The sequence below is a fragment of the Aplidium turbinatum genome, chromosome 5 (assembly GCF_918807975.1).
Source record: "Aplidium turbinatum chromosome 5, kaAplTurb1.1, whole genome shotgun sequence".
Taxonomy (NCBI): Eukaryota; Metazoa; Chordata; class Ascidiacea; order Aplousobranchia; family Polyclinidae; genus Aplidium; species Aplidium turbinatum.
Window position 1 is genome coordinate 22,947,931 of NC_137476.1, and position 24,907 is coordinate 22,972,837.

The window sequence follows — 24,907 nt, forward strand, 5'->3', positions numbered from 1 at the left end:
TTGCACCAAATCCTGGTATAGCATGCCTTTCCAAATGCCACTTTCGTAAATTTTTCCTACCTATATTACTATATTGTACATTAACATATTTTACTATACGTATATCTTATCATACATTACACCCGAATGGATGAGGATGATGATTAATATCTTTATTCTTCCATGAATAAGCTACTATACCGTGTTGCATAATTTAATGTTTGCCATATCACCAAGTTACTACAAGCTTGCATCTAACTTCCTACTGATTATTATAGGCTGTTACGTTTGTTCAGAAGATCGCTTGACTTTTCGTGAGATTATTGTTTAGGTTGGTTTGAAAAAGATGCTTGAAACAACTCAGACACTACATCCTTCATCGGCACTACCAAAGAGTCTCCTCCTCTCGAAAACACTCCATCCCTCACTGACGCTATCAAAGATGATTCACCTCTTGTTATATTGGCGATACCAAAAACACCCTATGCTATATCATCATCTTTCTTATGATGCTCTTACATGTGCAGGAATTTAATTTAAAAACCAAGCTTTTTTAACTGTTTTATCTTGGTAATGAGCTGCCACGTTGTGTATTTCTTTTGCAATCTATAGGCTTTTTAATGTCGTTGCTGCGAACACTTTATTTCTGTATAAAGTCTGCAAATAGTTCTTGTTTTGATAGTCCGTTGCCTAATTACGATATGTGTGTGTGTATTAGTTTGTTTTTGCGATGTTGTTAGAGTTCAGTCGTGTTCTCATTGCTTCAAGAATTGGCGAACGAGAAGACGACTGATTGCTAACTAATTCGTCTACTTGTTTTAAAGTATCAGGTTTGGTGGCCGTGCTTGAGTATATTTTTATCGATGCATATGCCGCAATATTATTACAGTAGATCTTCTCATGCACGTCTTAAAGCATTAATTAAGGTTTTGCCACCTTTTCCTTTTGTTGGTTTTGTTACTGTATTTCTTTTTCACAATATCATTTCTCTTGCATTCTGACAAAGAAAAATAAATTGAATTGAATAAATGTGCGCAACTGTATCGTGCCTGTTTGGGCACCCACAAGGTATCAAACTAGTCACAGTCGGTCAATCCCTTCATGAGCAATATGTGGTTGACCGCTTTATTGAAGATAGCATACGCTGTTATACAAATCCCATGCTGCAGGCCTTGCTTGAGTATATTTTTATCGATGCATATGCCGCAATATTAGATCTTTTCATGCACGTCTTAAAGCATTAATTAAGGTTTTGCCACCTTTTCCTTTTGTTGGTTTTGTTACTGTATTTCTTTTTCACAATATCATTTCTCTTGCATTCTGACAAAGAAAAATAAATTGAATTGAATAAATGTGCGCAACTGTATCGTGCCTGTTTGGGCACCCACAAGGTATCAAACTATAGTCACAGTCGGTCAATCCCTTCATGAGCAATATGTGGTTGACCGCTTTATTGAACATAGCATACGCTGTTATACAAATCCCATGCTGCAGGCCTGCAACAAAACGGAAAAAAATGAAAAAGCACTGGTCACAATTTCTACTACTTCATAACGTCCACCTTATAGGGTGGTCCTCATCTGGCGACTTTTTCAAGCTTTACACGGGCGCCCTCTAAAACAGTTCCAAATTGGTCTCAAGTTGTTGTTTTTCTGCTTTTTTTTTTAATAATCAACAGTGCTCAAAGACCTTGAATTTTTTGCATGCGGGCCACTTAAGCACTAAGGAGAGTTGTGGCGGGCCGCACTAATAAAATTTTAGGTTGGTTGAAAAGAACGCATTTCGTACCCAGTAGCCTATCCAGCGTTACATGTTAATATTTATCTTCGAATACCGCAGCAACAAAATTAGTTGAACAACGCTACTGCAAGGCCAAGCTCCTTTAACAACACTTTTGACTTCTTTAACAATGCCTAATAAACGAGGCCACTTGTTTTGCGCACTTATAACGAGGCGAGCGGTTTTATCAGAATATTCATCGCCAAGCAAGAGTGGTGTCGTCACTTCGCTTCACAACAGATGTCTTGCAATTAACTGTTTCAGTAAACAAGGAAATGTTTGACACATCGCATTACAGGCAACAATAGTGACCTGCAAACATATCAGTGAAAATAGGCTCCAATAACAGGGAGAAAGAAACCAGGCACCATGAAACAAACTCTTGTGGAAATCACCGAAAAAAACGTTTCTGTCGTAACTTATGAACAGTGCTCCTTCTGAAAAAGCAACGACTCGGTTTTTTATCCTTTTTGTGAGAATCTCTATAAACGTCTTTTTTTGATTATTAGACAACTGTCACTTGCGGTGCTCATCAGCATGGCAAGACTTGTTGATTAACAACATTTTGCAGTAGCCTACTATGCTAAATATTTTCGTATTACAACCAAAAAAGTCTTTTAATTTTTTTTGAAAATATAATATTTTGCCATTTTTTTATAAATTGAGTTTGCATACCGACCTATTTTGCCAACAAAAACTTGTATAAAGGGAACACTGCTCATGAAACACAATAACGGTGAAATGCACAATAGTGTTTACAGACAATTTCGAAATTCGAAAACAGGCATTTTAATCAATCACCGGGACAGTGTAGTTGGACATCGCATTGGTATAACTTTAAGCGACCTCCACCTAGAACTACAATCTGATTGGTCGGTCGGTGGAATCGTTATGCAAAGCAAAAATATGCCAAGTCCCGGAAAGTATTTTTTGCCTTCATGCTCTTTAACTCATCAAGAAAAGTCTTTTTGGTTATACTTGTACGCTGATACCTTCCGCGGGCCGCCATTTGGTGACCCCTGTTCTAGAACATCAGATGACAGCTAACATTTTGTCTTACTTTCGTGCTATAGGCCGTAATATTGGCCTTTTTCTAGATTTGGCCTTAAATTTGGCCTTTTTTTAAATTAATCTTCAAAATGCATAATAAGCAATATTTCTCATACATCGTAACCTTTACCAGATGAAAACCGTATTCACCATTGTTCAATGCACGTGCTATACTTGTTTAATACTTGTAATGTGACGCCGGCGCCGAGTCAGACTGCTATCACACTCTCAGCCAGTCAGTGGTGCCAGATGTCGCCACTGCAGCGGATTAAAACTCATCCGCTACAGTTCATTTGTACTTGCTATTTTTCGGGCTCTCTCAGAAAAATTTTGCTACGATTTATTAAAACCCGCTACATGTCATAAAATATCAATAAAAATGAATACTACGGACATTACTTTGATAGAAACACGTAAATATCTATTTGGCATTTTTTTTTATCTAACATTTTCCTTGTTTGGCCTTTTTTTGTATTATTTTGGATTTAAGACCTTTTCATTAGTCTGGCAACTCTGATTGGACCTATAGCCAAGTAAAAGTTTGTTTGCACTGAGCGTGTACATTAATTTTTTTTTTTCTTTATTTGGACAAAATTGATATCAGCCCTGCTGTTAACACTTTTGGAAAGCAACATAAAAATCCTTCTTTCTAAGTGACCAGAATTATTTCCTTGCATCTGAATGGAAGGCCTTTTCGATGGTCTTCTAAGCTGCTTACTGCATATCAAACAGAGTCAACGCGAAGTGCACAGGTTCTGTTGGCCAGGTCACGGCGGCCAGCAGTCACAGTGGCCCTATTTCCGATTGCAATGTTTGTGTTCTTAAGCTCAGTCGAGAAAGCTGTTGCGATACATCTGGGCAATTTCAATAAAAGTGTGTACTTTGGCACTTTTTTATGTTGCCCCCCCTGCTAAAAATTTTGTGTTGGAATTTCTGACTGATGCTGTACGAGATCCTGCCGGATTACCTGGCAAGACGGGGGGAAAAGCGAAGCGCAATTTTAAGCTGTTTTCAATGGCAGTGCTCCAGAAGTTAACATAATGGAGAGTTAATTGCCAGATTCCGAAACGAAAACATGCAATGCGATCAGTTCTTCATGTCTCGGTCTATTCTAAAAGCAAAGTCGTCTAATCGTTTCAAAAATACGAATTATAATGTTGGACAAGTCCTGCCTAAGATATTGTCGGTTTCGGTTTGTCCCTTTCCTTTCTAGTTGACGACATTGTTCAGGTTTTTGTCTTTTACCCATATGCGCAGGCCATGTCAACGTGCAAGGCTTCAGATTTGACTGGACGCCGATCTGCAGCGCTTGATAGCAGTCAAAATCGCGAGTATAACTTGATACTTTGGACCTTCCCCATCTTCCCCTTTGACAATAGGCTAGCGTTTAAAAGTCGTGTGAAGTGTGATTGGCACGCAGATTTTTTCAGCATTTTTAGAGTGAATATTATCTTATAAAGTGAATAGTGAGTGAGAGTGAATTTTAATTGTTAATTGTTTGAAAGTGCACTGAAAATTGGTCTTTTCGCGTACAAATCTCACAATAATTCGCTCCCAGTGCCGGATTAACCATTAGGCAAAGTAGGCACGTGCCTACAAGGCCAGTCAAAAATCCAGGCCACTTTAAAATCAGTAGAAATTTGGTCATGTTTTCAAAATAATTATTTTCTAAAGTAAAAAGTATTTATCTTAATTGCTCTGTATTTCCAGATGAAGTAAAGGTCGCAAAAATCTTTAAAAAAAGACGAATTGAAACATGTTGTCACTTCAAAACAATATTTTGCAGCGCTTCAATACTAGTAGCAAGTTGCTTCAAAGTTCCACTATCGAACTGACACTAGCCATTGGTGGATAAATTCTTGGATGAGTGCAGAGAGAATTTTGACTGTTATTGGCAGCAGGCACGTGATTGCTGTGGCAGCAGCATATATAAATCTGAAAGTCGGCGAGCACCAAAGCGACAGAAGAATGTCAGTGATGGAGCTGCTACAGATGATGTGGACAGTGGAAGGAATGTCGGGCCAGCAAAAATTTAAAATCAACACGTTTTATGTGATCATCGACCAACTAAAGAGCGACTACAGAAACGTATCGATGCATATTCCATGGTGCTGCAGAGGTTTGGAGTTTTGACAGAGTACGACTCCATGTCTGTTAAAGACATCGATGTTGCTGTTGCAGGTCTGGTTGGTGTGTATTCAAAGGACCTTTCTTCCGGCTTCTCATCAGAATTTCGTCAGTTTATGTGCTGGTATAAAGACTATAAAGAGCAAAGACGCGATGAAACAGCAGCAACAGGAAGGGCCCAGAAGATGTTTAAAATGCTGCACACAACTGGTGTTTATAATGCACTTCCGAACACTGAAGTAGCACTTAGAATGCACTTGTCTCTAATGGCTACGAATTGCTCGGGGGAACGCTCGTTTTCACAACTGAAACGAATTAAAGACGTCAAACGATCAACAATGTGTCAACAACGTCTTGGTACACTGGCACTTTTGTGTATCGAAAGCGATCTACTCCGTAAGATTGACCTCCAAAAACTAGTTAACGTGTTTTCAATTGCAAAAACGCGCTAAGTTGTTATTTAGTTAGGCATATGGCCAAGTTTTTGCACGGTACCCTGTGTTATAGTTGCAACAACGATCTTTGTGACAATGATTTGGCAACACTGATAATTTCAATATTTTAGTTGGCAACCCTGATTTTCGGGCCACTTATAAAATGTGCCTACAGGCCAGCAGACCCTTAATCCGGCACTGTTCGCTCCTCTAATCTTTTTAAATACCCCAAGGCGGTTCACCGCCTGTCCACAAGAGGTCGTGATGAGGACTCGCTAAACGTTCCATAGCTTTCAAAAACACCACTCAGCCTACTCAGCATCTAACAGACTTCACAGGAGCGAAAACATGAAACGAATTTCCTACTTCACTTTTGTCCACAAATTAAAACAGCATCTAAGCAAATCGGATACCCAGTGGGAAATTCACTTGAGGCCGTTCTGCACACTTGCGAAGGCTTCAATCAACCATCCGAAATGGCTTACACTACATGTAAAAGACTACCAAAGCAATATTGTCCACTGCAAATGTCTGTGTTTGTAGATCTCAACAGCAACGACAGCGTCACAAAAGAGACGAGAGCTACACCAACACCATCAGGACTCCGACGCACATATCCACAAGCTCATCACATCCATCGCCAGAAACAATGCCTTTGGATCTCGAAGCTCAACCGTCTTTGGCTATACTGTGTGATCACTGGTCGTAGCAAGAGCTCATCATCATGCCCTCCCGAGCCACATCGCGTCGGCTTCCAGCCTGGTGATGGGTTTCTTTCATGTCCCTTTTCTTTTCCTGTCCGATCATGATGATGGCACATCCACGTCATCAATATTGGAACTGGCAAGATAACTTTTTGAGATCAAAAACGCACGGAATCTTCTGCGTTGCCAAGAAAATTGAACGGCAATTTTGTGCGTTTTGGACCTTTGCATCTTGTAAGCATCTTCGTCTCGTCAGTTGGTTTTTATGTTGTGCCGTGATGCTGCTGAACTGGTAGTTTTTACCTGTCTCTCAGCATCCTTGGCAAAACAGTTTGAGAATGAGATCCTTGACAAAGTCGGTCGTTCTGACTGACAAAACGTTCGAAATGGAGCTGGTTATCGCTCTCAACATCTTGTGGTAGCCCAATTTGCAGTCTCCAAAAGAACCCAAAATATCATTCTACAATCTTCCATTAGGCTATACTGTTCAATGCTGCACGTGCGGCGCCTTTCTTTGCTTTTGTTGAATTTTGTGCCGTTTGTTGTCTGGGTTGTGTGGCCTTGCTTGCAACCGACACTTCCTGTACTACATGAGCAATGAGCTCAATGAGTTCTTGGAGGAGGATTTGAAAAGAAACAATGCAAATGGAACAACACCGAAAGCAACCGTGCGGTTCCTTTGCAAAAGGGGCCCAGTTTTTCCATCGCCAGGTGGCGGCAAACGTACGTGCGATTGCGACAGGCACGCGGAGCCGTCGTGTCCTTGCGAGCGTGCTAAGATCAAGGCCTGTGCGACAGACGACCGAAAAGCTGTGCTTTTGGGCCCTAGTCCGTTCGAGCCATGCGCGTGGCAATCGCGCAAGCGTGCACGGACTGGGGCCGACTCAAGCTTGTTTGCACACAGCCGCGTCAAAATCGTAAGCGCATGAGTTTGTCGCCGAAAAGTCTTTAGCTGCCTGCTATCGAGGCGTCTTGGCAGAAGCCAGGTCAAACCAATTCGCCAGCGCTTCAGTCAGCTGACGACCCGGTTTGTTTGGCGGCCAACGTCAGGCAGAATCGGGCCCCTGAAGAGGAGATCTGCGACCAGGGCGGCGTCGATCGACCCCGCACAAGCACAGGTTTTAGATGGATCAACGCGAGATTGCACGCGCGCCGCCGCCGCGATATCGTTTCGCTTTGGTCGGAAATTGCGGTACTAATTTGTTATCGCGGCGACGCGCGCGATCGATCAACAAAAGCATTACATATTCAGCAATCCAAACGAGCAAAATAATGTCAACCGACGCTTCGAAAAAGCAAAAGAAAACCGCCGCGCACCCTCCCTATGCGGACATGGTGAAAGGTGCGATCGGTGCTCTCAAAGACAGAAGCGGATCTTCCCGTCAGAAGATTCTGAAGTACATCAAAGACAATCACCAGGTCGGCGACAACGCCACCAGGCTGGTCTGCTCCGCGATTAAGCGGCTACGCGCCAGCGAGCAGATCGTGAGTACCAAAGGCACCACCAGTGGCGCGTCTGGTTCCTTCAAGCTCAACAAGGCTGCAACCGAGCCGAAGAAAAAGAAGACGACTGCCAAAAAGCCGAAGACAGCTGCCCAGGTGAAAAAGACCGCCGCTAAGAAGACTGTCAAGAAAACGGCGACCGGTGGCGCTGCCAAAAAGACTGCGAGCAAGAAGGCGACGACCAAGAGCGGATCGAAAAAGACCGCTGTCAAAAAGTCCAGCCCCAAGAAACCGTCTGCCAAAAAGGGCGCAGTCAAAAAGCCGGCTGCCAAGAAGGCGACCGCCGCCAGCAAAAAGACCAAGAAGCCGGCCGCGAAGAAAGTGGCCAAGAAGCCAGCGGCGAAGAAATCTGGAAAGAAGTGAGCTGTCACACGTCGTCGTCAGCAGCAGCGGTGAGCATTCGCAAAACGGCTCTTTTCAGAGCCACCCATCACTGCGTGAAAAGAGCACTTCGATGCGTTCGGCGACCAGTCCAGCGCGATGCGACGCCATTTTTCGACGTTGATCTCTCGCGCCATTGGCGGCCGGAAAGTGTTTCGACGGCGTTCGAAATTGCGATAGATAAGTCAGCAAACGTGCCGTCAGAGAACACTTGCTAAGTTAATTTCACTTTGTGTTGAATTTTTGTTGTATTTGCATCCATCTTACGAAAATGTCTGGACGTGGCAAAGGAGGAAAAGGTTTGGGAAAGGGAGGCGCTAAGCGCCACAGAAAAGTCTTGCGTGACAACATCCAGGGAATCACCAAGCCCGCTATCAGGCGACTCGCTCGTCGAGGCGGTGTCAAGCGCATTTCCGGCTTGATTTACGAAGAAACCCGAGGCGTGTTGAAGGTCTTCCTTGAGAACGTGATTCGCGACGCCGTCACCTACACCGAGCACGCAAAACGAAAGACAGTCACCGCCCTCGATGTCGTTTACGCGCTGAAGCGCCAAGGACGAACCCTGTACGGTTTCGGCGGTTAGAAGGCTCATCAATGACAGCAACAACAAACCGGCCCTTTTCAGGGCCACTTAAACTTTTGAAAAGAGACTTTTACCGCGCGAGTCCTTCGGGCACGCCGGCGCTCATTTCACGCACGGTTCGCCGGGACCGAGAAAATTAAGGTCGTTGAGAAATTATGCTCAGTTTTCAACTCGCCGCCCGATTGGCTGACAAAAGAGCGCGCGCTTTGCTCAGAGCCAATGAGATCTCTCCTGACTCGGCTCGCCGACGCTATATAAGCCATCACGCTTGCCGGTGCAGTCAGACCTCTTGTCAAGAGAAGAACAATAAAAAATCGCGAAATGGCTCGAACTAAGCAGACCGCTCGCAAGTCAACTGGTGGCAAAGCGCCCCGAAAGCAGCTGGCAACGAAGGCCGCTCGCAAGAGCGCCCCAGCCACCGGGGGCGTCAAGAAGCCTCATCGCTATCGACCGGGAACCGTCGCCTTGCGTGAAATCAGACGTTACCAGAAGTCAACTGAACTGCTCATTCGCAAACTTCCCTTCCAGCGACTGGTTCGCGAGATCGCCCAAGACTTCAAGACCGACCTTCGTTTCCAGAGCAGCGCCGTCATGGCTCTGCAAGAAGCCAGCGAGGCGTACCTTGTCGGCCTGTTCGAAGACACCAACCTGTGCGCGATCCACGCCAAGCGGGTCACCATCATGCCCAAGGACATCCAGCTAGCCCGTCGCATCCGCGGAGAACGCGCTTAAGCGTCGTCCTCGCATCAAACGGCTCTTTTCAGAGCCACCTGTCACTGTGAAAGAGACTTGGCTGCGCGAGTAAAGCGTAGGGCTATTCGAAAAGTTGTCGGCGATCCTGAGCAAAATGTTCAAGGTGTTTCTTTTTTCGAAACGAGACTTCAGTTTGAACAGCCCTTGGTTTGAGGGCGCAGCCAGTAGCCTTACCTAAATAGCTTATTATTTAGCGCAAACTACGCTCCTGGGCGCGTTGTGCATGACGGTGAAATTGCTTTTCAGCCATAATGCTCAGTAGTTGTAGGTATAGCATGTTTTCGGGCGAATTCATTTAAATTTTCAGCAACCGCTGCGATTTCATTTGACACCGCAGAGAAGAGCACACTTCTCTCAAAACGAAACCACCACGACTAGTAAAACCGAGATTTTGGGCTCATTATTTCATTGAAATTGCACGCGCTCAAACCTGGCCATATTGTAGCTGGTCGTGTCAACACAAGAACCTTTGCGTTCATTACATCTTTTGCAACATGAGGTGGCTCTGAAAAGAGCCGTTTTGTGCGAAAGGCAAAAATCGCCGACTTAAGCTTTCTTCGAAGTCTTCTTGGGAAGGAGCACGGCTTGGATGTTGGGCAAAACACCACCTTGTGCAATGGTGACTCCGCCCAGAAGCTTGTTCAGTTCCTCGTCGTTGCGGATGGCGAGCTGAAGGTGACGGGGAATGATTCTCGTCTTCTTGTTGTCGCGGGCGGCGTTACCGGCCAACTCCAACACCTCGGCGCTCAAGTACTCGAGCACGGCCGCAAGGTACACTGGTGCTCCTGCACCAACGCGCTCCGAGTAATGTCCAGTGCGCAAGAGTCTGTGCACACGACCGACTGGAAATTGAAGACCAGCTCGCGACGACCTGCTCTTTGGCTTCGCCTTGGATTTTCCGCCGCCTTTGCCACGTCCTGACATGTTTCAATTAATTGAGGTTTGCAAAGTAGTTGAAAACAAAATAGAATCAGAATTTACCGAGCAGAGCGCGCGAAACGAGTTTTTATACCATCCGAGCTGTCGTCGAAAATCTGACGGTTTTTATGGCGCGCGCCAGCGCTGGCCAATGGAAAAACAGCGACGCGCGTTTCATTTTTTTCATTGGCCAAATCCAGCAGCCACTCGATGCTTCATTTGCATACGCTCGAGCTATAAAGCAAAAATCTACGATGCGCGCTTTATCACTCGTCTTTTGAGCAAACTAGCGAAATGGCGTCCGCAAGCAAGGGAAGCAAGAAAGCTGTCAAGAAAACCGCACCTGCCGACAAGCAGAAGAAGAGGCGCGCAAAGCGAAAGGAAAGTTTCAGCATCTACATCTATAAGGTGCTCAAGCAAGTCCACCCGGACACGGGAATCTCCAGCAAGGCGATGAGCATCATGAATTCTTTCGTGAATGACATCTTCGAGCGCATCGCCTCTGAAGCGTCCCGTCTGGCTCACTACAACAAGAGAGCGACCATCAGCAGTCGCGAAATCCAGACTGCCGTTCGATTGCTGTTGCCCGGCGAACTGGCGAAGCACGCCGTGTCCGAAGGCACCAAAGCAGTCACGAAGTACACCAGCTCCAAGTAAACGACGACCTGCATTTCAAACAACAAACGGCTCTTTTCAGAGCCACCTTGTAAAGCAAAAGAGTCTTTTCACCGGGTTGGTTGCTGGCTGCTGTGTTTCATCAGCATTTTTCGTTCGCGAAAGCCTCGACGCCCGTTTCGCAGACGTTCGAAATTACTCACTGAGCCAGACAAGTTTTCTTTGAGGTGGACTTCGAAAATTCCTTTTCGTTTCAACCAAACACAGCCCTTGAGGTAACCTGGGTCGCTTCTTTAATTTCAGTTGTCCTAACCCCCGACGTCTGTCTTGACAGGTTTTTCTTACCTTGCAAAGCGTTACATTTCCCGTGCCAAGCAACCGCACTCGTTGCGATTCCGAAAACGTTTCAGCGAGCACAAACATTATGCCGGGTGAAGATTCAATTCGGACAAAGAACGATAAATTGGCCCAAACCACATCTACTTTCTGTATTTGTTGATTTGGGGAGCCACAAGTGGAGTTAAAGTGTGGGACCATCACTGAAATCGCAACCTTTTCAATATTTTGCAGTAACCTGAAAAAGCACTTGCATTCTCCAAATCAACCTATGCCGCAACTCTTTAATCATCTGACTCTATTATTGATTGTTGCACCAAATCCTGGTATAGCATGCCTTTCCAAATGCCACTTTCGTAAATTTTTCCTACCTATATTACTATATTGTACATTAACATATTCTACTATACGTATATCTTATCATACATTACACCCGAATGGATGAGGATGATGATTAATATCTTTATTCTTCCATGAATAAGCTACTATACCGTGTTGCATAATTTAATGTTTGCCATATCACCAAGTTACTACAAGCTTGCATCTACCTTCCTACTGATTATTATAGGCTGTTACGTTTGTTCAGAAGATCGCTTGACTTTTCGTGAGATTATTGTTTAGGTTGGTTTGAAAAAGATGCTTGAAACAACTCAGACACTACATCCTTCATCGGCACTACCAAAGAGTCTCCTCCTCTCGAAAACACTCCATCCCTCACTGACGCTATCAAAGATGATTCACCTCTTGTTATATTGGCGATACCAAAAACACCCTATGCTATATCATCATCTTTCTCAGGGGCGTATCCTCAATGGAAGCAAGGGAAGCATTGCTTCCCCTGTCAAAATTGAAAAAAGAGAAGCTGATATTTTTCAGTAAAACGATTTCGTAATTTCTTTACCTAAATGCGATTTAGAACGGTTTTTAACTCATGCCCCCCGTATGATTTTGAACTCGGTTTTAATTTTAAAAAAGTTGGAAGCCAACGGAAGCGAAGATTCGTATTGCATCCGTTGCTCTCGTTTTTGCAATAAGAAGAAACAAGTTTGAAAGAAAGGAAAAAAGCAGCGCAAAGTTTTCGCAATTTACGTTTCTTTTAACTAATCGCTGGAAGCGATTTAAAAATTGCTTCCAGTCGCGAAGTTGCCAGATTAGCCAAATTCCGCGAATTAGTTTTTTTTTAAATAACTTTTCAAAATGCATGATAATCAATATTTTTCTAATATTGTAACCTTACCAGATGAAACCATATTCAACATTGTTCAATACATGTTCTATACTTGTTTAATACTCGTAATGTGGCGGATCAAAACTCATCCGCTACTTTTATAGGCTAACTTGCTATTTTTTGGGCTACTTTCAGAATTATTTTTGCTACAATTTATTAAAATCCACTACAAGTTATAAAATATATATGTAAATTTTATTATTTTTGATAGAAACAGGTAAATATATCCATTTAGCCTTTTTTGTCTAATATTTTCCTTGTTTTGGCCTTTTCTTTGTATTATTTTGGCTTTAAGACTTTTTCATAGTCTGGCAACTCTGCTCTGTTGGATGTTGTGCCAGTGAGCTGTGTAATGAGAAAATCTAGGGCACTGTTATGGTTATAATATCGGCCTTGTAAGCAAAAGTTTGAGCCAAATGTTGGCTTTACACTGTTATCCTGGCTGGATAGACTTTGGAATAAGACAGGATATGTGAGGTCTAAGCTAGACTTGACTTTGTAGCTGAGTTTTTGGTGTTCTCTAATTATAGTCGCATTTTTGCCCTTTGCCCGTTCGTGTGTAAGAGCTGCCTTTAATAAGTTAATAGCTGTTTATCTGCTAATAAATTTCATACAAAAATTACCCTAACAGTGTTTCCAGAAAGCAGTATAATTCATTATTTGAGTGTAATTTTGCAAAAATTTTCCGGGGGAGCATGCCCCCGGACCCCCCTAAAAAACACGTGCCTTCGGCACGCTCTATTCCCTCACGAGTTTTATTGCTTCCCTTGCTCAACCAACCAGGATACGCCACTGATCTTTCTTATGATGCTCTTACATGTGCAGGAATTTAATTTAAAAACCAAGCTTTTTTAACTGTTTTATCTTGGTAATGAGCTGCCACGTTGTGTATTTCTTTTGCAATCTATAGGCTTTTTAATGTCGTTGCTGCGAACACTTTATTTCTGTATAAAGTCTGCAAATAGTTCTTGTTTTGATAGTCCGTTGCCTAATTACGATATGTGTGTGTGTATTAGTTTGTTTTTGCGATGTTGTTAGAGTTCAGTCGTGTTCTCATTGCTTCAAGAATTGGCGAACGAGAAGACGACTGATTGCTAACTAATTCGTCTACTTGTTTTAAAGTATCAGGTTTGGTTTGGTGGCCGTGCTTGAGTATATTTTTATCGATGCATATGCCGCAATATTATTACAGTAGATCTTCTCATGCACGTCTTAAAGCATTAATTAAGGTTTTGCCACCTTTTCCTTTTGTTGGTTTTGCTACTGTATTTCTTTTTCACAATATCATTTCTCTTGCATTCTGACAAAGAAAAATAAATTGAATTGAATAAATGTGCGCAACTGTATCGTGCCTGTTTGGGCACCCACAAGGTATCAAACTAGTCACAGTCGGTCAATCCCTTCATGAGCAATATGTGGTTGACCGCTTTATTGAAGATAGCATACGCTGTTATACAAATCCCATGCTGCAGGCCTTGCTTGAGTATATTTTTATCGATGCATATGCCGCAATATTAGATCTTTTCATGCACGTCTTAAAGCATTAATTAAGGTTTTGCCACCTTTTCCTTTTGTTGGTTTTGTTACTGTATTTCTTTTTCACAATATCATTTCTCTTGCATTCTGACAAAGAAAAATAAATTGAATTGAATAAATGTGCGCAACTGTACCGTGCCTGTTTGGGCACCCACAAGGTATCAAACTATAGTCACAGTCGGTCAATCCCTTCATGAGCAATATGTGGTTGACCGCTTTATTGAACATAGCATACGCTGTTATACAAATCCCATGCTGCAGGCCTGCAACAAAACGGAAAAAAATGAAAAAGCACTGGTCACAATTTCTACTACTTCATAACGTCCACCTTATAGGGTGGTCCTCATCTGGCGACTTTTTCAAGCTTTACACGGGCGCCCTCTAAAATAGTTCCAACTTGGTCTCAAGTTGTTGTTTTTCTGCTTTTTTTTTTAATAATCAACAGTGCTCAAAGACCTTGAATTTTTTGCATGCGGGCCACTTAAGCACTAAGGAGAGTTGTGGCGGGCCGCACTAATAAAATTTTAGGTTGGTTGAAAAGAACGCATTTCGTACCCAGTAGCCTATCCAGCGTTACATGTTAATATTTATCTTCGAATACCGCAGCAACAAAATTAGTTGAACAACGCTACTGCAAGGCCAAGCTCCTTTAACAACACTTTTGACTTCTTTAACAATGCCTAATAAACGAGGCCACTTGTTTTGCGCACTTATAACGAGGCGAGCGGTTTTATCAGAATATTCATCGCCAAGCAAGAGTGGTGTCGTCACTTCGCTTCACAACAGATGTCTTGCAATTAACTGTTTCAGTAAACAAGGAAATGTTTGACACATCGCATTACAGGCAACAATAGTGACCTGCAAACATATCAGTGAAAATAGGCTCCAATAACAGGGAGAAAGAAACCAGGCACCATGAAACAAACTCTTGTGGAAATCACCGAAAAAAACGTTTCTGTCGTAACTTATGAACAGTGCTCCTTCTGAAAAAGCAACGACTTGGTTTTTTATCCTTTTTGTGAGAATCTCTATAAACGTCTTTTTTTGATTATTAGACAACTGTCACTTGCGGTGCTCATCAGCATGGCAAGACTTGTTGATTAACAACATTTTGCAGTAGCCTGCTATGCTAAATATTTTCGTATTAAAACCAAAAAAGTCTTTTAATTTTTTTTGAAAATATAATATTTTGCCATTTTTTTATAAATTGAGTTTGCATACCGACCTATTTTGCCAACAAAAACTTGTATAAAGGGAACACTGCTCGTGAAACACAATAACGGTGAAATGCACAATAGTGTTTACAGACAATTTCGAAGTTCGAAAACAGGCATTTTAATCAATCACCGGGACAGTGTAGTTGGACATCGCATTGGTATAACTTTAAGCGACCTCCACCTAGAACTACAATCTGATTGGTCGGTCGGTGGAATCGTTATGCAAAGCAAAAATATGCCAAGTCCCGGAAAGTATTTTTTGCCTTCATGCTCTTTAACTCATCAAGAAAAGTCTTTTTGGTTATACTTGTACGCTGATACCTTCCGCGGGCCGCCATTTGGTGACCCCTGTTCTAGAACATCAGATGACAGCTAACATTTTGTCTTACTTTCGTGCTATAGGCCGTAATATTGGCCTTTTTCTAGATTTGGCCTTAAATTTGGCCTTTTTTTAAATTAATCTTCAAAATGCATAATAAGCAATATTTCTCACACATCGCAACCTTTACCAGATGAAAACCGTATTCACCATTGTTCAATGCACGTGCTATATTATACTTGTTTAATACTTGTAATGTGACGCCGGCGCCGAGTCAGACTGCTATCACACTCTCAGCCAGTCAGTGGTGCCAGATGTCGCCACTGCAGCGGATTAAAACTCATCCGCTACAGTTCATTTGTACTTGCTATTTTTCGGGCTCTCTCAGAAAAATTTTGCTACGATTTATTAAAACCCGCTACATGTCATAAAATATCAATAAAAATGAATACTACGGACATTACTTTGATAGAAACACGTAAATATCTATTTGGCATTTTTTTTTATCTAACATTTTCCTTGTTTGGCCTTTTTTTGTATTATTTTGGATTTAAGACCTTTTCATTAGTCTGGCAACTCTGATTGGACCTATAGCCAAGTAAAAGTTTGTTTGCACTGAGCGTGTACATTAATTTTTTTTTTTCTTTATTTGGACAAAATTGATATCAGCCCTGCTGTTAACACTTTTGGAAAGCAACATAAAAATCCTTCTTTCTAAGTGACCAGAATTATTTCCTTGCATCTGAATGGAAGGCCTTTTCGATGGTCTTCTAAGCTGCTTACTGCATATCAAACAGAGTCAACGCGAAGTGCACAGGTTCTGTTGGCCAGGTCACGGCGGCCAGCAGTCACAGTGGCCCTATTTCCGATTGCAATGTTTGTGTTCTTAAGCTCAGTCGAGAAAGCTGTTGCGATACATCTGGGCAATTTCAATAAAAGTGTGTACTTTGGCACTTTTTTATGTTGCCCCCCCTGCTAAAAATTTTGTGTTGGAATTTCTGACTGATGCTGTACGAGATCCTGCCGGATTACCTGGCAAGACGGGGGGAAAAGCGAAGCGCAATTTTAAGCTGTTTTCAATGGCAGTGCTCCAGAAGTTAACATAATGGGGAGTTAATTGCCAGATTCCGAAACGAAAACATGCAATGCGATCAGTTCTTCATGTCTCGGTCTATTCTAAAAGCAAAGTCGTCTAATCGTTTCAAAAATACGAATTATAATGTTGGACAAGTCCTGCCTAAGATATTGTCGGTTTCGGTTTGTCCCTTTCCTTTCTAGTTGACGACATTGTTCAGGTTTTTGTCTTTTACCCATATGCGCAGGCCATGTCAACGTGCAAGGCTTCAGATTTGACTGGACGCCGATCTGCAGCGCTTGATAGCAGTCAAAATCGCGAGTATAACTTGATACTTTGGACCTTCCCCATCTTCCCCTTTGACAATAGGCTAGCGTTTAAAAGTCGTGTGAAGTGTGATTGGCACGCAGATTTTTTCAGCATTTTTAGAGTGAATATTATCTTATAAAGTGAATAGTGAGTGAGAGTGAATTTTAATTGTTAATTGTTTGAAAGTGCACTGAAAATTGGTCTTTTCGCGTACAAATCTCACAATAATTCGCTCCCAGTGCCGGATTAACCATTAGGCAAAGTAGGCACGTGCCTACAAGGCCAGTCAAAAATCCAGGCCACTTTAAAATCAGTAGAAATTTGGTCATGTTTTCAAAATAATTATTTTCTAAAGTAAAAAGTATTTATCTTAATTGCTCTGTATTTCCAGATGAAGTAAAGGTCGCAAAAATCTTTAAAAAAAGACGAATTGAAACATGTTGTCACTTCAAAACAATATTTTGCAGCGCTTCAATACTAGTAGCAAGTTGCTTCAAAGTTCCACTATCGAACTGACACTAGCCATTGGTGGATAAATTCTTGGATGAGTGCAGAGAGAATTTTGACTGTTATTGGCAGCAGGCACGTGATTGCTGTGGCAGCAGCATATATAAATCTGAAAGTCGGCGAGCACCAAAGCGACAGAAGAATGTCAGTGATGGAGCTGCTACAGATGATGTGGACAGTGGAAGGAATGTCGGGCCAGCAAAAATTTAAAATCAACACGTTTTATGTGATCATCGACCAACTAAAGAGCGACTACAGAAACGTATCGATGCATATTCCATGGTGCTGCAGAGGTTTGGAGTTTTGACAGAGTACGACTCCATGTCTGTTAAAGACATCGATGTTGCTGTTGCAGGTCTGGTTGGTGTGTATTCAAAGGACCTTTCTTCCGGCTTCTCATCAGAATTTCGTCAGTTTATGTGCTGGTATAAAGACTATAAAGAGCAAAGACGCGATGAAACAGCAGCAACAGGAAGGGCCCAGAAGATGTTTAAAATGCTGCACACAACTGGTGTTTATAATGCACTTCCGAACACTGAAGTAGCACTTAGAATGCACTTGTCTCTAATGGCTACGAATTGCTCGGGGGAACGCTCGTTTTCACAACTGAAACGAATTAAAGACGTCAAACGATCAACAATGTGTCAACAACGTCTTGGTACACTGGCACTTTTGTGTATCGAAAGCGATCTACTCCGTAAGATTGACCTCCAAAAACTAGTTAACGTGTTTTCAATTGCAAAAACGCGCTAAGTTGTTATTTAGTTAGGCATATGGCCAAGTTTTTGCACGGTACCCTGTGTTATAGTTGCAACAACGATCTTTGTGACAATGATTTGGCAACACTGATAATTTCAATATTTTAGTTGGCAACCCTGATTTTCGGGCCACTTATAAAATGTGCCTACAGGCCAGCAGACCCTTAATCCGGCACTGTTCGCTCCTCTAATCTTTTTAAATACCCCAAGGCGGTTCACCGCCTGTCCACAAGAGGTCGTGATGAGGACTCGCTAAACGTTCCATAGCTTTCAAAAACACCACTCAGCCTACTCAGCATCTAACAGACTTCACAGGAGCGAAAACATGAAACGAATTTCCTACTTCACTTTTGTCCACAAATTAAAACAGCATCTAAGCAAATCGGATACCCAGTGGGAAATTCACTTGAGGCCGTTCTGCACACTTGCGAAGGCTTCAATCAACCATCCGAAATGGCTTACACTACATGTAAAAGGCTACCAAAGCAATATTGTCCACTGCAAATGTCTGTGTTTGTAGATCTCAACAGCAACGACAGCGTCACAAAAGAGACGAGAGCTACACCAACACCATCAGGACTCCGACGCACATATCCACAAGCTCATCACATCCATCGCCAGAAACAATGCCTTTGGATCTCGAAGCTCAACCGTCTTTGGCTATACTGTGTGATCACTGGTCGTAGCAAGAGCTCATCATCATGCCCTCCCGAGCCACATCGCGTCGGCTTCCAGCCTGGTGATGGGTTTCTTTCATGTCCCTTTTCTTTTCCTGTCCGATCATGATGATGGCACATCCACGTCATCAATATTGGAACTGGCAAGATAACTTTTTGAGATCAAAAACGCACGGAATCTTCTGCGTTGCCAAGAAAATTGAACGGCAATTTTGTGCGTTTTGGACCTTTGCATCTTGTAAGCATCTTCGTCTCGTCAGTTGGTTTTTATGTTGTGCCGTGATGCTGCTGAACTGGTAGTTTTTACCTGTCTCTCAGCATCCTTGGCAAAACAGTTTGAGAATGAGATCCTTGACAAAGTCGGTCGTTCTGACTGACAAAACGTTCGAAATGGAGCTGGTTATCGCTCTCAACATCTTGTGGTAGCCCAATTTGCAGTCTCCAAAAGAACCCAAAATATCATTCTACAATCTTCCATTAGGCTATACTGTTCAATGCTGCACGTGCGGCGCCTTTCTTTGCTTTTGTTGAATTTTGTGCCGTTTGTTGTCTGGGTTGTGTGGCCTTGCTTGCAACCGACACTTCCTGTACTACATGAGCAATGAGCTCAATGAGTTCTTGGAGGAGGATTTGAAAAGAAACAATGCAAATGGAACAACACCGAAAGCAACCGTGCGGTTCCTTTGCAAAAGGGGCCCAGTTTTTCCATCGCCAGGTGGCGGCAAACGTACGTGCGATTGCGACAGGCACGCGGAGCCGTCGTGTCCTTGCGAGCGTGCTAAGATCAAGGCCTGTGCGACAGACGACCGAAAAGCTGTGCTTTTGGGCCCTAGTCCGTTCGAGCCATGCGCGTGGCAATCGCGCAAGCGTGCACGGACTGGGGCCGACTCAAGCTTGTTTGCACACAGCCGCGTCAAAATCGTAAGCGCATGAGTTTGTCGCCGAAAAGTCTTTAGCTGCCTGCTATCGAGGCGTCTTGGCAGAAGCCAGGTCAAACCAATTCGCCAGCGCTTCAGTCAGCTGACGACCCGGTTTGTTTGGCGGCCAACGTCAGGCAGAATCGGGCCCCTGAAGAGGAGATCTGCGACCAGGGCGGCGTCGATCGACCCCGCACAAGCACAGGTTTTAGATGGATCAACGCGAGATTGCACGCGCGCCGCCGCCGCGATATCGTTTCGCTTTGGTCGGAAATTGCGGTACTAATTTGTTATCGCGGCGACGCGCGCGATCGATCAACAAAAGCATTACATATTCAGCAATCCAAACGAGCAAAATAATGTCAACCGACGCTTCGAAAAAGCAAAAGAAAACCGCCGCGCACCCTCCCTATGCGGACATGGTGAAAGGTGCGATCGGTGCTCTCAAAGACAGAAGCGGATCTTCCCGTCAGAAGATTCTGAAGTACATCAAAGACAATCACCAGGTCGGCGACAACGCCACCAGGCTGGTCTGCTCCGCGATTAAGCGGCTACGCGCCAGCGAGCAGATCGTGAGTACCAAAGGCACCACCAGTGGCGCGTCTGGTTCCTTCAAGCTCAACAAGGCTGCAACCGAGCCGAAGAAAAAGAAGACGACTGCCAAAAAGCCGAAGACAGCTGCCCAGGTGAAAAAGACCGCCGCTAAGAAGACTGTCAAGAAAACGGCGACCGGTGGCGCTGCCAAAAAGACTGCGAGCAAGAAGGCGACGACCAAGAGCGGATCGAAAAAGACCGCTGTCAAAAAGTCCAGCCCCAAGAAACCGTCTGCCAAAAAGGGCGCAGTCAAAAAGCCGGCTGCCAAGAAGGCGACCGCCGCCAGCAAAAAGACCAAGAAGCCGGCCGCGAAGAAAGTGGCCAAGAAGCCAGCGGCGAAGAAATCTGGAAAGAAGTGAGCTGTCACACGTCGTCGTCAGCAGCAGCGGTGAGCATTCGCAAAACGGCTCTTTTCAGAGCCACCCATCACTGCGTGAAAAGAGCACTTCGATGCGTTCGGCGACCAGTCCAGCGCGATGCGACGCCATTTTTCGACGTTGATCTCTCGCGCCATTGGCGGCCGGAAAGTGTTTCGACGGCGTTCGAAATTGCGATAGATAAGTCAGCAAACGTGCCGTCAGAGAACACTTGCTAAGTTAATTTCACTTTGTGTTGAATTTTTGTTGTATTTGCATCCATCTTACGAAAATGTCTGGACGTGGCAAAGGAGGAAAAGGTTTGGGAAAGGGAGGCGCTAAGCGCCACAGAAAAGTCTTGCGTGACAACATCCAGGGAATCACCAAGCCCGCTATCAGGCGACTCGCTCGTCGAGGCGGTGTCAAGCGCATTTCCGGCTTGATTTACGAAGAAACCCGAGGCGTGTTGAAGGTCTTCCTTGAGAACGTGATTCGCGACGCCGTCACCTACACCGAGCACGCAAAACGAAAGACAGTCACCGCCCTCGATGTCGTTTACGCGCTGAAGCGCCAAGGACGAACCCTGTACGGTTTCGGCGGTTAGAAGGCTCATCAATGACAGCAACAACAAACCGGCCCTTTTCAGGGCCACTTAAACTTTTGAAAAGAGACTTTTACCGCGCGAGTCCTTCGGGCACGCCGGCGCTCATTTCACGCACGGTTCGCCGGGACCGAGAAAATTAAGGTCGTTGAGAAATTATGCTCAGTTTTCAACTCGCCGCCCGATTGGCTGACAAAAGAGCGCGCGCTTTGCTCAGAGCCAATGAGATCTCTCCTGACTCGGCTCGCCGACGCTATATAAGCCATCACGCTTGCCGGTGCAGTCAGACCTCTTGTCAAGAGAAGAACAATAAAAAATCGCGAAATGGCTCGAACTAAGCAGACCGCTCGCAAGTCAACTGGTGGCAAAGCGCCCCGAAAGCAGCTGGCAACGAAGGCCGCTCGCAAGAGCGCCCCAGCCACCGGGGGCGTCAAGAAGCCTCATCGCTATCGACCGGGAACCGTCGCCTTGCGTGAAATCAGACGTTACCAGAAGTCAACTGAACTGCTCATTCGCAAACTTCCCTTCCAGCGACTGGTTCGCGAGATCGCCCAAGACTTCAAGACCGACCTTCGTTTCCAGAGCAGCGCCGTCATGGCTCTGCAAGAAGCCAGCGAGGCGTACCTTGTCGGCCTGTTCGAAGACACCAACCTGTGCGCGATCCACGCCAAGCGGGTCACCATCATGCCCAAGGACATCCAGCTAGCCCGTCGCATCCGCGGAGAACGCGCTTAAGCGTCGTCCTCGCATCAAACGGCTCTTTTCAGAGCCACCTGTCACTGTGAAAGAGACTTGGCTGCGCGAGTAAAGCGTAGGGCTATTCGAAAAGTTGTCGGCGATCCTGAGCAAAATGTTCAAGGTGTTTCTTTTTTCGAAACGAGACTTCAGTTTGAACAGCCCTTGGTTTGAGGGCGCAGCCAGTAGCCTTACCTAAATAGCTTATTATTTAGCGCAAACTACGCTCCTGGGCGCGTTGTGCATGACGGTGAAATTGCTTTTCAGCCATAATGCTCAGTAGTTGTAGGTATAGCATGTTTTCGGGCGAATTCATTTAAATTTTCAGCAACCGCTGCGATTTCATTTGACACCGCAGAGAAGAGCACACTTCTCTCAAAACGAAACCACCACGACTAGTAAAACCGAGATTTTGGGCTCATTATTTCATTGAAATTGCACGCGCTCAAACCTGGCCATATTGTAGCTGGTCGTGTCAACACAAGAACCTTTGCGTTCATTACATCTTTTGCAACATGAGGTGGCTCTGAAAAGAGCCGTTTTGTGCGAAAGGCAAAAATCGCCGACTTAAGCTTTCTTCGAAGTCTTCTTGGGAAGGAGCACGGCTTGGATGTTGGGCAAAACACCACCTTGTGCAATGGTGACTCCGCCCAGAAGCTTGTTCAGTTCCTCGTCGTTGCGGATGGCGAGCTGAAGGTGACGGGGAATGATTCTCGTCTTCTTGTTGTCGCGGGCGGCGTTACCGGCCAACTCCAACACCTCGGCGCTCAAGTACTCGAGCACGGCCGCAAGGTACACTGGTGCTCCTGCACCAACGCGCTCCGAGTAATGTCCAGTGCGCAAGAGTCTGTGCACACGACCGACTGGAAATTGAAGACCAGCTCGCGACGACCTGCTCTTTGGCTTCGCCTTGGATTTTCCGCCGCCTTTGCCACGTCCTGACATGTTTCAATTAATTGAGGTTTGCAAAGTAGTTGAAAACAAAATAGAATCAGAATTTACCGAGCAGAGCGCGCGAAACGAGTTTTTATACCATCCGAGCTGTCGTCGAAAATCTGACGGTTTTTATGGCGCGCGCCAGCGCTGGCCAATGGAAAAACAGCGACGCGCGTTTCATTTTTTTCATTGGCCAAATCCAGCAGCCACTCGATGCTTCATTTGCATACGCTCGAGCTATAAAGCAAAAATCTACGATGCGCGCTTTATCACTCGTCTTTTGAGCAAACTAGCGAAATGGCGTCCGCAAGCAAGGGAAGCAAGAAAGCTGTCAAGAAAACCGCACCTGCCGACAAGCAGAAGAAGAGGCGCGCAAAGCGAAAGGAAAGTTTCAGCATCTACATCTATAAGGTGCTCAAGCAAGTCCACCCGGACACGGGAATCTCCAGCAAGGCGATGAGCATCATGAATTCTTTCGTGAATGACATCTTCGAGCGCATCGCCTCTGAAGCGTCCCGTCTGGCTCACTACAACAAGAGAGCGACCATCAGCAGTCGCGAAATCCAGACTGCCGTTCGATTGCTGTTGCCCGGCGAACTGGCGAAGCACGCCGTGTCCGAAGGCACCAAAGCAGTCACGAAGTACACCAGCTCCAAGTAAACGACGACCTGCATTTCAAACAACAAACGGCTCTTTTCAGAGCCACCTTGTAAAGCAAAAGAGTCTTTTCACCGGGTTGGTTGCTGGCTGCTGTGTTTCATCAGCATTTTTCGTTCGCGAAAGCCTCGACGCCCGTTTCGCAGACGTTCGAAATTACTCACTGAGCCAGACAAGTTTTCTTTGAGGTGGACTTCGAAAATTCCTTTTCGTTTCAACCAAACACAGCCCTTGAGGTAACCTGGGTCGCTTCTTTAATTTCAGTTGTCCTAACCCCCGACGTCTGTCTTGACAGGTTTTTCTTACCTTGCAAAGCGTTACATTTCCCGTGCCAAGCAACCGCACTCGTTGCGATTCCGAAAACGTTTCAGCGAGCACAAACATTATGCCGGGTGAAGATTCAATTCGGACAAAGAACGATAAATTGGCCCAAACCACATCTACTTTCTGTATTTGTTGATTTGGGGAGCCACAAGTGGAGTTAAAGTGTGGGACCATCACTGAAATCGCAACCTTTTCAATATTTTGCAGTAACCTGAAAAAGCACTTGCATTCTCCAAATCAACCTATGCCGCAACTCTTTAATCATCTGACTCTATTATTGATTGTTGCACCAAATCCTGGTATAGCATGCCTTTCCAAATGCCACTTTCGTAAATTTTTCCTACCTATATTACTATATTGTACATTAACATATTCTACTATACGTATATCTTATCATACATTACACCCGAATGGATGAGGATGATGATTAATATCTTTATTCTTCCATGAATAAGCTACTATACCGTGTTGCATAATTTAATGTTTGCCATATCACCAAGTTACTACAAGCTTGCATCTACCTTCCTACTGATTATTATAGGCTGTTACGTTTGTTCAGAAGATCGCTTGACTTTTCGTGAGATTATTGTTTAGGTTGGTTTGAAAAAGATGCTTGAAACAACTCAGACACTACATCCTTCATCGGCACTACCAAAGAGTCTCCTCCTCTCGAAAACACTCCATCCCTCACTGACGCTATCAAAGATGATTCACCTCTTGTTATATTGGCGATACCAAAAACACCCTATGCTATATCATCATCTTTCTCAGGGGCGTATCCTCAATGGAAGCAAGGGAAGCATTGCTTCCCCTGTCAAAATTGAAAAAAGAGAAGCTGATATTTTTCAGTAAAACGATTTCGTAATTTCTTTACCTAAATGCGATTTAGAACGGTTTTTAACTCATGCCCCCCGTATGATTTTGAACTCGGTTTTAATTTTAAAAAAGTTGGAAGCCAACGGAAGCGAAGATTCGTATTGCATCCGTTGCTCTCGTTTT

At 44.3% G+C, this 24,907-nt stretch overlaps 10 protein-coding genes across 10 annotated transcripts; 8 read left to right on the top strand and 2 right to left on the bottom strand.

The window, feature by feature from the left end:
* Nucleotides 1-7,340: 7,340 nt before the first annotated feature.
* On the top strand, nt 7,341-7,974 carry LOC145770595 (uncharacterized). The gene has a single exon (XM_082582281.1). The coding sequence runs from the start codon at nt 7,346-7,348 to the stop codon at nt 7,937-7,939; it is 594 nt and encodes a 197-aa protein (XP_082438407.1). The 5' UTR covers nt 7,341-7,345; the 3' UTR covers nt 7,940-7,974.
* A 213-nt stretch (nt 7,975-8,187) lies between these two features.
* On the top strand, nt 8,188-8,557 carry LOC145770498 (histone H4). The gene has a single exon (XM_082582161.1). The coding sequence runs from the start codon at nt 8,229-8,231 to the stop codon at nt 8,538-8,540; it is 312 nt and encodes a 103-aa protein (XP_082438287.1). The 5' UTR covers nt 8,188-8,228; the 3' UTR covers nt 8,541-8,557.
* Nucleotides 8,558-8,781: 224 nt separating this feature from the next.
* LOC145770679 (histone H3) lies at nt 8,782-9,272 on the top strand. The gene has a single exon (XM_082582375.1). The coding sequence runs from the start codon at nt 8,862-8,864 to the stop codon at nt 9,270-9,272; it is 411 nt and encodes a 136-aa protein (XP_082438501.1). The 5' UTR covers nt 8,782-8,861.
* Nucleotides 9,273-9,769: 497 nt separating this feature from the next.
* On the bottom strand, nt 9,770-10,217 carry LOC145770596 (histone H2AX). The gene has a single exon (XM_082582282.1). The coding sequence runs from the start codon at nt 10,215-10,217 to the stop codon at nt 9,840-9,842; it is 378 nt and encodes a 125-aa protein (XP_082438408.1). The 3' UTR covers nt 9,770-9,839.
* A 285-nt stretch (nt 10,218-10,502) lies between these two features.
* LOC145770597 (histone H2B.1-like) lies at nt 10,503-10,871 on the top strand. The gene has a single exon (XM_082582284.1). The coding sequence runs from the start codon at nt 10,506-10,508 to the stop codon at nt 10,866-10,868; it is 363 nt and encodes a 120-aa protein (XP_082438410.1). The 5' UTR covers nt 10,503-10,505; the 3' UTR covers nt 10,869-10,871.
* A 9,188-nt stretch (nt 10,872-20,059) lies between these two features.
* Nucleotides 20,060-20,693, top strand: LOC145770574 (uncharacterized). The gene has a single exon (XM_082582259.1). The coding sequence runs from the start codon at nt 20,065-20,067 to the stop codon at nt 20,656-20,658; it is 594 nt and encodes a 197-aa protein (XP_082438385.1). The 5' UTR covers nt 20,060-20,064; the 3' UTR covers nt 20,659-20,693.
* A 213-nt stretch (nt 20,694-20,906) lies between these two features.
* Nucleotides 20,907-21,276, top strand: LOC145770496 (histone H4). The gene has a single exon (XM_082582160.1). The coding sequence runs from the start codon at nt 20,948-20,950 to the stop codon at nt 21,257-21,259; it is 312 nt and encodes a 103-aa protein (XP_082438286.1). The 5' UTR covers nt 20,907-20,947; the 3' UTR covers nt 21,260-21,276.
* Nucleotides 21,277-21,500: 224 nt separating this feature from the next.
* Nucleotides 21,501-21,991, top strand: LOC145770678 (histone H3). The gene has a single exon (XM_082582374.1). The coding sequence runs from the start codon at nt 21,581-21,583 to the stop codon at nt 21,989-21,991; it is 411 nt and encodes a 136-aa protein (XP_082438500.1). The 5' UTR covers nt 21,501-21,580.
* Nucleotides 21,992-22,488: 497 nt separating this feature from the next.
* On the bottom strand, nt 22,489-22,936 carry LOC145770575 (histone H2AX). Its single transcript, XM_082582261.1, has one exon. It carries the CDS (start codon nt 22,934-22,936, stop codon nt 22,559-22,561), a length of 378 nt encoding a protein of 125 aa, XP_082438387.1. The 3' UTR covers nt 22,489-22,558.
* Nucleotides 22,937-23,221: 285 nt separating this feature from the next.
* Nucleotides 23,222-23,590, top strand: LOC145770576 (histone H2B.1-like). Its single transcript, XM_082582262.1, has one exon. The coding sequence runs from the start codon at nt 23,225-23,227 to the stop codon at nt 23,585-23,587; it is 363 nt and encodes a 120-aa protein (XP_082438388.1). The 5' UTR covers nt 23,222-23,224; the 3' UTR covers nt 23,588-23,590.
* The last annotated feature ends 1,317 nt before the right edge of the window (nt 23,591-24,907 follow it).